The sequence below is a fragment of the Onychomys torridus genome, chromosome 7 (genome assembly GCF_903995425.1).
Source record: "Onychomys torridus chromosome 7, mOncTor1.1, whole genome shotgun sequence".
In the NCBI taxonomy this organism is placed as follows: domain Eukaryota; kingdom Metazoa; phylum Chordata; class Mammalia; order Rodentia; family Cricetidae; genus Onychomys; species Onychomys torridus.
The window spans coordinates 56991029-57004731 of record NC_050449.1 but is presented as its reverse complement, the minus strand read 5'-3'; the positions used below and the strand labels follow the sequence as shown (position 1 = coordinate 57004731).

The following is a 13703-nucleotide window of genomic DNA, read 5'->3' as shown; positions in this document are numbered from 1 at the left end:
AGTGCATCTCACAATGCTGATACACTGCTTTAATTTGGGAAGCCTTTCTCTTGAGAGGCATGTCTTTTCTTGCTCTAAGTCTGAAGTACTCCCATGTGTGGCATTCTCTGTGACAGATGTACTATAGCTATGCTTTAGCTGACTCCAAACCCATAGCTTCCTGGCACCTGAGTGGTCTATCTGATGTCCAGGAGCATGTTTCCCTTGAGAGCAGGTATCTCATCCACAAAGGTAAAAAGGTGGAATCCTTTTGTTCTAAAACAACCCCTGTTAAAGTCTACAACTCCAGTCCAACCTAGGTGATTCCATCAGAAGGTCTAATCCAGGTTTGTTGATGTACATAGATATCCTGGACCCAGCCTGCAGAAAGTCATTGTCTGGGAGAGATGGAGTCTTCCCTTCTGAATCCCTGCCCCAGACTGTTTTGTTTCATAGATAGCTCCCACTCCCTTACTATTCTCCATAAGAATAAGGAATTTTGAAATCATCTGAACATCTTTAAGGAGACAGGATTCTCTGGAAAGTCACCCATCCATAGCCTTTGCTTCTTATAGGGGTCTGAGTCTTCATGACTTGATCAAACATGTGACTAGCAAGACCCGCCAGCGCCATGCATGGCCATCTGTGGCCATTCTGCATGTCTGCTTCTCACTGATGGAGTCCTGCCATTCTCCTCTGAATTCTAACCTTCCACCACCAGAACCCATCCTCGCAGGGAGGTGGAAATGTAGCCATGGGCTATTTCTTTGGGAACATGTGCCACCTGCCGTCTTCACCCGACTCACGGCTCATCCTGCCAGCACTAACATCTGCTGATTGGAGCATTCTTTGTCGAACTTTCTCTTGCTCACTCAGGAAGAAGAAATTTACTTCCATCTGTAAAACAATTTACATTCTCTTGCTGTCTTGATTAGATCAGAAAGAGAGATAATCTTGGCAAAAAGATTTTTTTCCACTGCTCTTATGCCTTATAACAGTTCTCCAGTGAAAAGTATGCATAAGCTCATTGCTGTTTGGAGTTGGCATCTAATGATAAGGGGACTTCCCCCTTTGGGACTTAGTATTTTGACTTGAGATGACAGTTTATTATTCTCCTTAGAACCTGAGAATGAAATTTGAAGTTTTTTATTTCACTGTGTTTGGTTACTGTGTCTTTAGTATAAATATAAATCTTGTCTTACTTTTTTCTCTGAGACTCCAAGACTTAGAGGGTTTTTTGCTTTGTACCTATTGATTACTCACAGTTCACAGTTATATGAGACAAAGCATGAACCATCCTAACCTAGAAATGCCATGACACAGCAGTTATTGATAAATTCACTGTTTTTCTCCTTTGAGTTTGGTGAAAGCTCTTAAAATTGCAGAGAACAATATAACCCTATGATTTGATACGAATGGGCATATGTATGTTCAATGGCTATGCTGAAGATAATTGACCTTTTAAATCCCTGAGGAAGCAGAAACAGCTATCATGGTAGGTTACTATCTTCTTCACTGAGGGGTTTCAAGGCAGGAACACCCATGCCTCCTTGTTTTCTCCCTCCCTCTCTTCCTAGTCATCAGCAACTTTTGGATCCTGGTGTAGAATGTCTCTTTCTCCTGCAACAAGTATCAGTAATTGAAATGCAGTGGGTTTTTATTGGCCACATTTTCTTTTTAGTACTAAGGCTTGACTCTTGGTCCTCATATTTGTTAGGCAAACACTACCATGGAACCTATCTTTAGTGCTTTTTCATTTTTTATTTTGAGACAAGGTCTCTCATTAAGTTGTGCATGATGGGCAGGAAGTCACTGTGGAGTCCAGGCAAGTCTCAAACTTATGGCCTTATTCCTGATCACTCCTCCAAGCAGTTGGAATGGCAGGCTTATGTCACCAGACCCAGGTTTGGTTGTCTTTACTTTATGTGAGGGTGATATTATGTTTTTTCTCTTGTCATTTAAATCTCTTCTGATTTGATGTAACATAATTCATGGTGTTTTAAATATAGAAAAATACTTTAAAAAATATCACCCACCATCCCACTCTTAGAGGATTTCTCTGGATATTTACACATAAAATAGTGTATTTCCCTGTTTTTAGGGTTGATGACAAGTTAAGAACAAGGAATCAGGCTGGGCAGTGGTGGCGCTCGCACTCGGGAGGCAGAGCCAGGTGGATCTTTGTGAGTTTCAGGCCAGCCTTGTCTACAGAGAGAGATCCAGGAAAGGCACAAAGTTACACAGAGAAACCCTGTCTCGAAAAACCAAAAAAAAAAAAAAAAAAAAAAGAACAAGGAATCAGAACAGGTGGCAGTGGAACACGCCTTTAATCCCAGCACTTAGAGGGGAGAGGCAGGCAGATCTCTGTGAGTTCGAGGCCAGCCTGAGCTACAGAGTAAGTTCCAGGAAAGGCACCAAAGTTACACAGAGAAACCCTGTCTCGAAACAAAACAAAACAAACAAACAAACAAAAACCAAAAAATCAGCAACATAGTTCTCTAAGACCATGGGTGCAGATAGAATTGCAAGAGAGTATATATTTATATATTATATATAATTATGATTAACTATGAATTATTACAATTAATTACATATAACTATAATATATAGCTAATAATTATAATTATATATAAAACAAAGATATATATCTGTATTATATATATAATTTATAAAATGGGTCAGGGAAATAGATCATAAAAGTTTCTGCTTTTAGTTTCCTTTGATATATAGTCAGCTGACCATATATATAAGGATAAATATATCTTATAGATCTATCATATATGCCATTATATATAAAGAGATATTATATATAACTTATAAAATGACTCAAGGAAACAGATCATTATATATTATAAACAAATATATATCTGCTTCATATAATGAAGATTTATGTATCTTTTTATATATTTATAAACTGTTATATCTATATTTTATAACAGTTTAGTAACAGTTTTTATGACAGTTTAATAGCATCTCATGATCTCTAAGATATCCTTAATAACATTACTTTGACATCCTGATGTACATATGTAAAGTCAGTTCTAGCAACCATATTTTTCCATCACTAAGTGGTAATTGATGAAGTGTTAGTACATATGTGTCGATCACACTCTTAAAAGGATCATAGACTATTTCACCTATGGCAAACTTTCTTTTCCCAGGCCCTGAACGTTACTACACCATCTAAGATTTTGAAATCACCGTGGGATTATGACTTTGTTATTTATGATGGTACCATAGATAAGGCAGCCCCAGACTTCTTAGCATTCAAGGCACATTATAGCTTAGCTTGGGGAAGTATTGTATCTCTCCTGGAACAAATCGAGAAGTTTCTCAGGGACTATGCAATATCAGAAGCCAAAGTAAAAGGGAGGAGTTTGGTGTCCCTGCTTCCAGAATTTGAACTGAAGAATAAACTTACCAGAAATGATGTTCTGTTAGTGTTAGAGAACCCAGGTCACATCCAAATGCTGGTAAACCTTCCAGGACAGAGGTACAAGGGCCAAGATGGGAAGTCGGAGGCTGCCATCAAGATCCAAGCCACATGGAAATGTTTTAAGGCGAGAAAATTCTTCATTGGTTATCGCCAGAAGAAGTGGGCCTCAGGTGTGATCGCCCTTGCGTGGCTTTTACATTGCCACAAGTCAAGACTAAAGAAGATACTGAAGGAATCTCGCCAGAGACACCTGGAGAACTTCCGAATTCGAGCCAAGGTGCACCAGGCTGCCAGCTGTTAAAACAGGCCTCTTTTTCTAAACATTTCTTGCTTGAACAACTGCAGTAACTTGTCTCTTTATCTTCCCTTCCCTCTCCAGCCACCCTCCCACCCAGAATCCTGCAATTATACGTCTCCTCAGAATAAGATGCACAAACTCTGTGATTGTTTGTGCAGCGTATTTTAGTCTTAACCCAGAGTCTGGCTTATATGCCTGAAAAATCTGTTGCAATTTTTCTATAAAAGAAAATGCTTTTTTTGACTATGGGAGTCATGTTGGAAAGTCAGTGTTCTAACTGCACTACCTTTTCCATATATATATATTACACACACACACCTTCTGACATTTTAATTTGCTAGAAAACAGTCCTCACGTGTCTACATTGCTGTCACCACTTTGTCAGAAAGTATTTAAGTTTGCAGACAGCCTTTTAATTAGTGCTCACAATTTCATTTATGTTTGCTTTCTCTTTTTTTCATTCATATTCTGTTAATTAAGTGAGCTGCCTCTAATCTTCCCCTGCCAGTAGCATCATGTAGCCACCTAATTAAATTAATTGGGGAAGATGTTTTAAGTATGTAATTAAATCAATTAATATAATTTATGCCTGGCTTAACTGTACAGTGGAAAAACAGCTGAAGTTTGACTAGATGAATCCACTACAGCTTCCTGTCACTGATCAATGCTCTTCTTGCTTTTCAGCATCTGGCAGCCAACTGGAGTCGCATCAGGACCTCCAGGAGGACTATTATCCATATCCCATCATTAGGTATAACACTTTTGCCTGCAAATCTATCAGCAACCTCTATTACCCACCACATTATGGCTCCTTGATTGAGTTCAAGGAAGGCCCCTTGTTTTATTCAAATTGGTCTCGGCAGGAAAATGTTCTCGACATGATGAGAGCAATAACACAGGGCCCTCGCTCGAAACGGCGTTTAATTTGGGGATTAAGCAAATAAAGTCATTATGTGGGGGCTGCTATTCAGTGGAGAGGTGATTTGCTGTAATTCGCTTTCATCTGTATGAAATGAACTAAAAAGTTGTATTTTTCCCCCTGAAATAACAGATAATGTTTTCGATCTTCTTTAATGATGGAAGAACACAGGCTTGTGTGTGTTGTTGCTGTTACGCCAATAAGCCAGGATATTGCTTGTACACTGTTTTTAATCAAATGTGCAGTCAAAATGATAAGCTACATTCTCTGAAATTATTTAGTTCTAATTGCGAGCAGATGGGATGTTTTATTTGCACCTAGGGCGCCTGAGCAAAAGGAAATGCTGTGTGAACAAGAATAATTAAGAAGTTGAATAGTGTTTTTTGCGCTTAAATAATCTGCAGTTTCATGTTAATTAGCACTAATGTAATTATTTAATTACATTTATGAATTGGGGAACTTAAAAGCTGTTGTCTGATACGCAGTGGTAAAATAGGTATGCCAAAATGACAGGGAAATTCAGAAACCTGTGTTGGAAGTTTGCTTCAGACATGAGTTGCTGGTGGTGTTTGCCTTTGCTAGCTGCCTGCTTTGCTTTGTGTTCTCCCTCTACCTAGACTGTCCAGTTTCCTGAGTGAGGCTGGATTTTGTTTACGCTGACTTAGTAGAGTTTTGACAAAGAGCAAACCCACTGGATTTCAGTATTACCTATTAGTGCTTTGTTAAGGCCTTTTAAGTAGAGCAATGCAGCCACTGATCTAATATAGTAAAACAGTTCCTCAAATGTGGGAACGCCTGTTTGAATACTGGTGTGTGGTAAAGAAACATAACATCTAAATAGTAATATGAAAGAGAAATATTATAATTACTTTATAACTGAAACTAAGAATTTTTTTTAAAACTAGTAAAATTTAATAGTAATAAAGTAAACAAACCTTCCTAGATTATAGAGTATGTGCTTTGCCCTAAGGCTTCTGGGAATTGGTGAGGAAACACTGGCAGTGTACAAAGCCTTTAGTTTTGCTCTTCTGTGTCTATAAGTGAGCCAAGACAGATCTGAATCTGACCCTAACTCATGCTTTGGTTTTGGTGAGACTACTTTTGCACAAAATACGCTCACACACAGAAATTACACTTGTAATTGATTACAACCCTAGAGGCTAATTGAAGGCCCAATTAACTGACTTGGGGCCTTAGAATAAGGTGCGAGAGCTTTTGCTTCTGCAACTAATTGTAGATTTGGCCTGTTAGTGTACAAGGGTCTCGTTTGCTTCCTGTATTTTATTCAGAGCTAGAACCAGAAGTGGGCCCTACCTTACAGTGTGGATAAGCACTCAGTGTCTGTCCCCTGCCTTACAGTGTGGATAAGCACTCAGTGTCTGCCCCTGCCTTACAGTGTGGATAAGCATGAGGCTATTGCACTTGTCATTTCCATAAGCTTCTCCCTCCTACACTCCACTTTTGACACTCCCCAAAAATCAAAAAGCAAAAAGCCATCCACTCTGCAGAGGTGTGGGACACAAAGGAATCCCCAAAGAAGTAATAAGTGTCCTGCATAACCGTGTAAACAGGGCAGCACCAGGGATTCCAAATGTAAATCTCCCACTGTTTCAAAGGCTTGGTGAAGATAAACCAAGGGGAAGAGTGACCTGATCATAAATGTTTGAATTACAAAGCAGGACTTTAAATTTATGATTAAAGCTGTTTTTTTCATATTGTCCATATGCAGTGTAAATAAACACATAAAGCTGTTTTCTTTCATATTGTCCATATGTAGTGTAAATAAATACATAAAGCTGTTTTTTTTCATATTGTCCATATGTAGTGTAAATAAACACATAATCAGTATGAGATCTCCACCATTGCACTTTTTTGTTTGCAAACAACAGAAATACGAATTTTCAAGAAAAATTTCTAATCATGTATTTTTAAGAGACGAGCAAGCTCAGGCCCATTCCCAGTGAAGCATGCACAAAGGCCAGCTGCGCTCCCACCTCGTGGAAAGCTTGTTTTCAGCAGCCTCTACCTCGGGTCTCCCAAAACGATTTTGGGATCCGAAAGTCAATTGGTAACCTTGAATAGTCGCCTCACCTACTCTACAGGCACAGAAATATATACATTTTTTTTCTTTTTAATAATATGAGGTACCTTTTTGTTTGTTTGTTTGTTTGCCACTTTCCTGTGGGAATACACAAAGATTTCAGACAGATACAAAATGGCTTCTTTGTCTCATGGGCCAGTTCATAAAAATGGAAGTGAAACTTGTTTTTCCTAAGTACATTGAAGGAAAAAAAAAATCAAACAAAAAATCCACCCAACCTATTCAGTATAATAACTTTGCTTCCAGAATGCAGGTAGGTTCGATTCACTAGTCAAGATCGTTTTGGGAGGGCCGTCCGGCTCAGGCAAACCCTTCCAGCCGCTCTAGACTGTCTGGCTTCTTCCTCCACGGGCACTCATGGCAGGACCATGAGAGGCAATCACACCATGCTGCTAGCCAGGTGGGGCTGTACGCACTCATCTGCTCTTAAGGTGGAGTACTGGAAGGTGTACAGCATCTTACTGTTGGGGACATTTGACTGTCTGCTCTGGCTTTGCAGCCAAGCAGTGATTGCATTCTCCAAATACAGAAAAGATGGCCTGTCAGTGACATTTTTACTGCAAAATACTAGAATGTATTTTTAAATCTATAGTTTGAAAATAGTAATATTATGACATTATATATTGCAGTTGAAAAGAAGAGTTACAAATCTGATTGACTGTTAGTATTTCAGGTAGTATTCCTAGAAGTGACAAATATTTGTAGCTATTTTTAACCTACACGGAAGGTGGAGCATAATTGACTAATTGTCCATAGAAACTGATTGGCCTTGTAATTTCATAAGATAAAAATGTAGGCTGATCTCTTAATTGGATATTGCATATTTTCATCATTTTTATTAATGAAATATAATTATAACAAAATAATCTTCTATGCTTCATAGCACGAATAGAAAACTCGAGTCTATTTTAAGCATAATCTATCAGTCAAAGAAGAAAGAAGCACAACAAAGAATCCTAATTTCTCTAGAAAAAAAAAAAGAGGTCTAACTAAACCTGCCATCTTACACTGCTGGTGGTTCCTTTAATTCGGTTATTTTCTCCACTTTGAACTTATCCCTTGCACCTCTTTGTTACAATACATCAACTGGTGCTATTCCTAAATCCAGTGACATTTAAAAATACATTGCAATGAAGTGGGATGTGCCACGTATTAAGCTCTGTGGTTCCTTCCACCTGAACTCTGGGGCCACTGGAGGCCAATCAGCTCCCAGCAGTGAGTCTCCTCTCTCTCTCTCTCTCCTCCAAGGCAAAGGAAGGCACACTGAAGTGCTGGGCTTGCCTCTATGTAATCTTTTATTCATTGCCAACTGCCCAATTGATTTAATGGCTACAAATTATGTACATAGTTTTATTTTTCCTCTGGGCATTAGTTCAGCAAACTATTCTCAACTTTAACACAATTAGGGGGCTCCAAAATATTTCATTCCAGAAACATTGTGAATACAGTTCTTGTAAAGTTCATAGACAACATTCTTCAGCTGGCCTGTACTACTGCAAAAGCCTGGGGGGAAAGATAAGAGGACTTTGGTGTGCACATGACCACAGGCTACCTCAAAGGCTGATGGAAAGGTTGCTTCCTAGCTGTAGTTACCTCCCTTCCCAACCCAGGAGCGAAGGCAGAGTTCCCTTGTGAGCGAGGCAGGTGGCCCACAACCACTACCAAGGGCACAGAGGAAGGTCAGTCTGTCCTGAGCCTCTAAGCACAGCACACCTCTCCACTCCCATTTTTCTGTTACCAACTCAAAGATTCAGTAGATTTTGATCCTTACACTTTGGGGCAAGAAGTTGGAGCTTCCCTGCCAGTCTTCACTGGCTTCAACATATATTTTGGCAGGTGGTATGGAGTCTATAAATAAGCTATGGAGATGCCACACTAGAGCCTTATGTCAGAAAGCTGTACAGTCAAGATCTCCCTGATGGCTTTTCCTAGAGATATCCAGGTCTTTTAAGATAAGACAAAGAACACAAACATTTATTTTCTTCATAGCACACACAAAAATTAAAACATATTTGTATTATCCATGTTGTATTAAGACAAGTAATCTAAGTTAATACTCATTTGTAGGTTTGATCAGAACTGGCCAGTGATTCCATAATATGAAGATAAGCAGTCGGTCTTGAGCTGCCCAACACTGAACCATAATACCTAGAAAGGGCACTGAAGTGGGTTCTAAGTGGCTGTCACTAGCTCATAGAATTTTCATTAACTGGAGTAGTATTAGGATAGGCATTAAAATAAAGGTAATATACTAAATTAAAATCTAATATTTGAAACCTCCTTCATAATTGTCATTAAAATATTGGACTATGTTCAATGGTTCTTAAAATGATACTTGAAGACCCTAAGGAACTTTCGGTTAATTCTGTCTGTCATCATTCGCTGTACTGATTGTAACACCAGCACTGAGATGCAGAGGCAGGAGGATTGAGAATTTGAAGTCAGCTTGGGCTTCAAAGCAAGATTCTGTCTCCCTCTGGAGAGGGAGAGACAGAGACAGAGTTAGAAAGGAGGAAGGAAAGAAACTGAGAAAGTAAGAAACTAACTAATAAACCCATTATCAGTGTTGACTGTATAAAAACAATAACCATTTTTTAAAAAGCATGGTTAGTTTGGTAAGTTTGCGGATCTCTTAACAGAACGTGGCTGGATTCTCATGTTTCTGTATTCAGCCTGCTACCTGTGTTGTTTAGATTGAAACATAGAAAATCTGACCCTATAGAGATTAAATATTTGGAAAAGGGAAGAATGTTTTATAGTCTTTTCAAATAATTGTATACATTCTTCTCTGACTTTGGACTAACCTTAGCTGTGCTGGTGTTACATGTTGGCTTTAATGTGGACACTGGGCACCAATAAATTCTCTATGTTTCAGGACTTACAGGGAATTGGTTGCCTTGAAAAAGGCAAATAACTTCTCAAAATCATTTTGAAAATAGTTTTGACCTTGTAGTGCCCCCAAAATGGTCTCAGTGCCCTCAGAGCCCCTGACATAATGTGAGATTCTAATGCTTTAGCTGGAACAACAGAAAATGCCATCTCTTGAAAGTGAATCTGTTTGAGCACGTTTTTAAAACTTAGCAAATATAAATACTGTGTTTATTATACCTTCATAATAATATCCTCTAATCTTTTTCCACTGTCTCCAAAAGACAACTATCCATTTTAACTAACTGGCACTGCACACTGATATAAACGGCTCAGCTGGGGCCTCTCTCAACCTTTGGTTCCAATCCCTGCTCTCTCAAATCTTGTGCTTTCATATTGGTCCAAGTCACTAAAACATGGCTACAACCCGACTGTCTGTATCATAGGTCTCTGGATCATTACAAGACACTTCGCGGGCATCTGTGAGGTCTATCATGTAGAGCTTTTTATTTTTAACTATTGGAATGTCAAAGCGTTTTTAACCAATGGGAGCAGTTTCAGGCTGCCTCTGTAATAATGTCTGTCTTGCTCAGCTTCTACCCAACATGCTTTCTTGAGACTAGAGAAGGAAAGGAGTTACTAGTACAGCTGTTATAACATTGTGAGCCACTGGTAGGATGTGATGTGTCCAACATCACCAGTTATGGCTCAAAATGGGGAAAAGGCTGGAATACTACATAGGACCATCTAACTTAGATGACTTATGTGTGGATGGGTAAACAAGTAGTTGGTCACCAGGAGCCCATCCTCAACTCCTCTGCCTTGAGTACCACTGTAGGGAGAGTGCTTAAGGAAAGGAGGAGCTTAAAGTCAACCACAGGGTAATCAACATCACGTGACCGGCTGCCACACCGATGCCTTCCACGGAGGCACGCCAGTTTGTCTCACACGGCCTTTGGCTGCATTCTTAATTTCTGGGGTTGTACCAAAAGAAAAGCCAGGGCTGGAAGAAGTAGCCTTCGGGTTGCAAAGAAACAGTTGGCTTCAGCGGCTAGGTGTTTGTGGAAGCTTCGGGGCAGGCAGAGAAAGCAGCGGTGAGTACAGAGAAACCGTTGCCAGTAACCAACAATGACATCACAGATTCAATAACAGACCAGAACTATGGGGTGACTTTAGAGAGGCAGCTTAGCAGTGTCCTTCTTGGATGTGGAGTAGGACAGTCATGTGCTCAACTACTTACTTGGGACAAGATGGAACATTCTATAAAACTGGGAACTAGCTGGCCATGGTGGTGCTCACTTTTATCCCAGCTCTCAGGAGGCAGGTGCAGGCAAATCTCTGTGAGTTCAAGGCCACCCCAGTTCACACAGGCCAACCAGGAATATATAGTATGACCCTGTTCAACAACAACAAACAAACAAACAAAAAACCAAAACCACTGGGAATGGTTTGCAGGTGATAAAAATAGCTATAAGGAAAGAAATCAGGCTCCTCCAGAGTGAAGAGGGAGAAAGAGGGCTCCTTTCTGCCACTTCTGGATTTTTCTATGATGTCAAAGACCCAGAAAATCTCACAAATCCATCTTGTCATTTTTTAAACTGACCACAAATTCTCTAGATTAAAGAATGAAATTGTAGAGTTGAAAGGATGAGGATGAAGAGACCCCTCGAGGAAAGGGCCTGAGGATTGCATGATTACGTCTTTAAGTAAGATCTTCAGGCACATTTTGTTCACTCAGTTGGCTGGATTCCTCAAGTTTCTGTCTGTTCTCTGGTCTATGGTCTTGTTATAGGGCTGGAGTGATGGAGGAGTGCAGAGAGACAGATATGAGTAACAAGCAAAGGAACTACACTGGTACAGTTTGTAAGAGGTGAAGATTAAGCATACAGGAAGATGATAGTGAAAAGAGGCCAAGAACCAACGTGGACCACACAGAGTGGTAGGGTGGGGAGCTAGCTCAGTGGGCAAAGGCTTGCTGCCTAAACACCTGAGTGTGCAATCCACAGCAGAGTGGTAGGGTGGGGAGCTAGCTCAGTGGGCAAAGGCTTGCTGCCTAAACACCTGAGTGTGCAATCCCAGACAGACTACCTCAAGCACTAGGGGAGAGATGGTGGAGACGGACGGGTACCTAGGAGTTCACTGACCCCCCAGTCTAGCCAACACTGTGAACCACAGGTTCAGTGAGACCCTGCCTCATAAAATAGGGTAGAAGACAGCAGAGCAAGACAGCCAGCCTCAACCTCTGGCCTATCCCCCCACAGGCACACACATTGTACACATACAATCACCATACACAAAGAAAGGAAAGGGGGAAAGAGAGAGGAGAGAAAGGAAGGAAAAAAAGGAAGGGGTATGAGATACAAGGGCCTGTCATAAAAGAAGCTGTATTCAGATACGTTTGTGGTTACAGTAATAATAATGTTCTCAGATTTAAATGAAGTTCCTTTTGATAATTTCAGTTTGGCTCATCTGAGGTTAGGAAATACTTATTAATGATGGGAACACTTAATGATTTCGTAGCATGTGCCAGGAACCTTGGCCCTCTCATCTTTCAGGCAAAGGTAAAAAGGAAGGCAAGATGTCTTATAAGGGTGGATCTTAGTGGAAGCAAGGGAAGATGGACAGTGTGCAGAACTGATGTCCTAAAACAGAGCAAATAGAACCTGGAGAGCCAGCTCAGCAGGGGGAGTGTTTCCTGCTCCTGCAGAGCAGTTCAGTTCCCTGCACACATGGTGAGCAACTCCCAGCCACCTGCAACTCCAGCTTCTGGGGCCAGATACCCTCTTCTGCCCTTACACACACACACACACACACACACACACACACACACACACACACACACACACACACACGTGTGCACGCGCGCACATGCATATAGGTAATGCTTTATTTTTTTTTAATATAAATGTAGGCTATTACAGTTGAGTGGCTGAGAGTCTAAAGGGGCTGAAAGCTGCAGTAGAACGGTAGTTTTGGCTGGAGGCCTGATGGGAAAATAGGGTTCCTTTCAAACTTGTAGACATTATCCACAGAAGAATGCACAGAGGTTCTTGATCCCCTCTCCATCTGTAAGGCTGACAGCATTGCAGCTCTCTGTGCCTTCCTTGTATTATCACATCCCTAACTGCCAACTCTTCTGCCTCCCTGCCCCTACTCTTAAGGACACCTGTCTTTTCAGGTGTAGCCAGAAAATGCAGAACGATCTCTTTATTTTGAGGTCAAGGTTAACAACTGTATTTCCCCTTGCACATAGCCTAGCATATCCACAGATTCTGGCATTAAGATACCTGCCACAAAAATAGGAAATTAATGTAGAAAAATTATAAAAAACTGTTTTCCCTCCTATACTTCTCTGCTACCATTTGAGGATCTTTTCTTGTATGTTATGTGTTTAAATTGGTCATAAGAGCAAAATCTGAAGTAGCTGAAATACATAAGAATTTACAGATTTAGGTGACCCTGGACAGAGCACTAATCCCTGGTTTCTTTCTCTGTAACAGGACAAAGTTGAGGCTGATGGCTTATCAGACCCCAGTGTTCCTATCTGACTTTTGATAACTATACTTTGCAGTTATATTGAAGTATGATGTCTCATTGACACAGGACATGCTGCTTAACATCCCAAAGCCCCAGAATCCTTGCTGATGCTCGCCTGGTTAAGTCACCACTGTATTTAACCTATGCCGCCAGCACTGTCAGCAGTTTTCACTGGTTACCAATACATATACTGTGTGGATGTACAAAACGTAAAAATAAACTTAGCTTTAAAACCAAAGAAAACCTAAACCTGATTTCCTGGGGTTGGCGAGATGGCTCAGTCGTTAAGAGCACTTGCTGCTCTTCCAGAGGTCCTGAGTTCAGTTCCCAGCACCCACATCAGGCAGCTCACAACTGCCTGTAACTCTGGCTCCAAGGGATCTGATACTCTTTCCTGGCCTCTGGGGTACCTGGATATATGTAACATACATAGACACACACATGCACACATATGCATACACACTCTCACATTATAAATCTAAAATATTGACTCCCAACTTTTGCTTTATTGCTGATGTATACATTGCATGTCACACAATGTCCATATTGCTTATCACAGAATGTG

General features: G+C 40.5%; 1 protein-coding gene across 4 annotated transcripts in view; it reads left to right on the top strand.

Moving 5' to 3' along the window:
* Iqch (IQ motif containing H) overlaps positions 1-13703 on the top strand; it is a 183321-nt gene that overhangs the window by 81725 nt on the left and 87893 nt on the right. For all 4 annotated transcript variants that reach the window (XM_036193329.1, XM_036193330.1, XM_036193328.1 and 1 more), the window contains 2 exons: positions 3141-3692; positions 4398-4464. In XM_036193329.1, coding sequence (XP_036049222.1) covers positions 3141-3692; positions 4398-4464 — 619 coding nt within the window. The remainder of the gene's footprint in view (positions 1-3140; positions 3693-4397; positions 4465-13703) is intronic.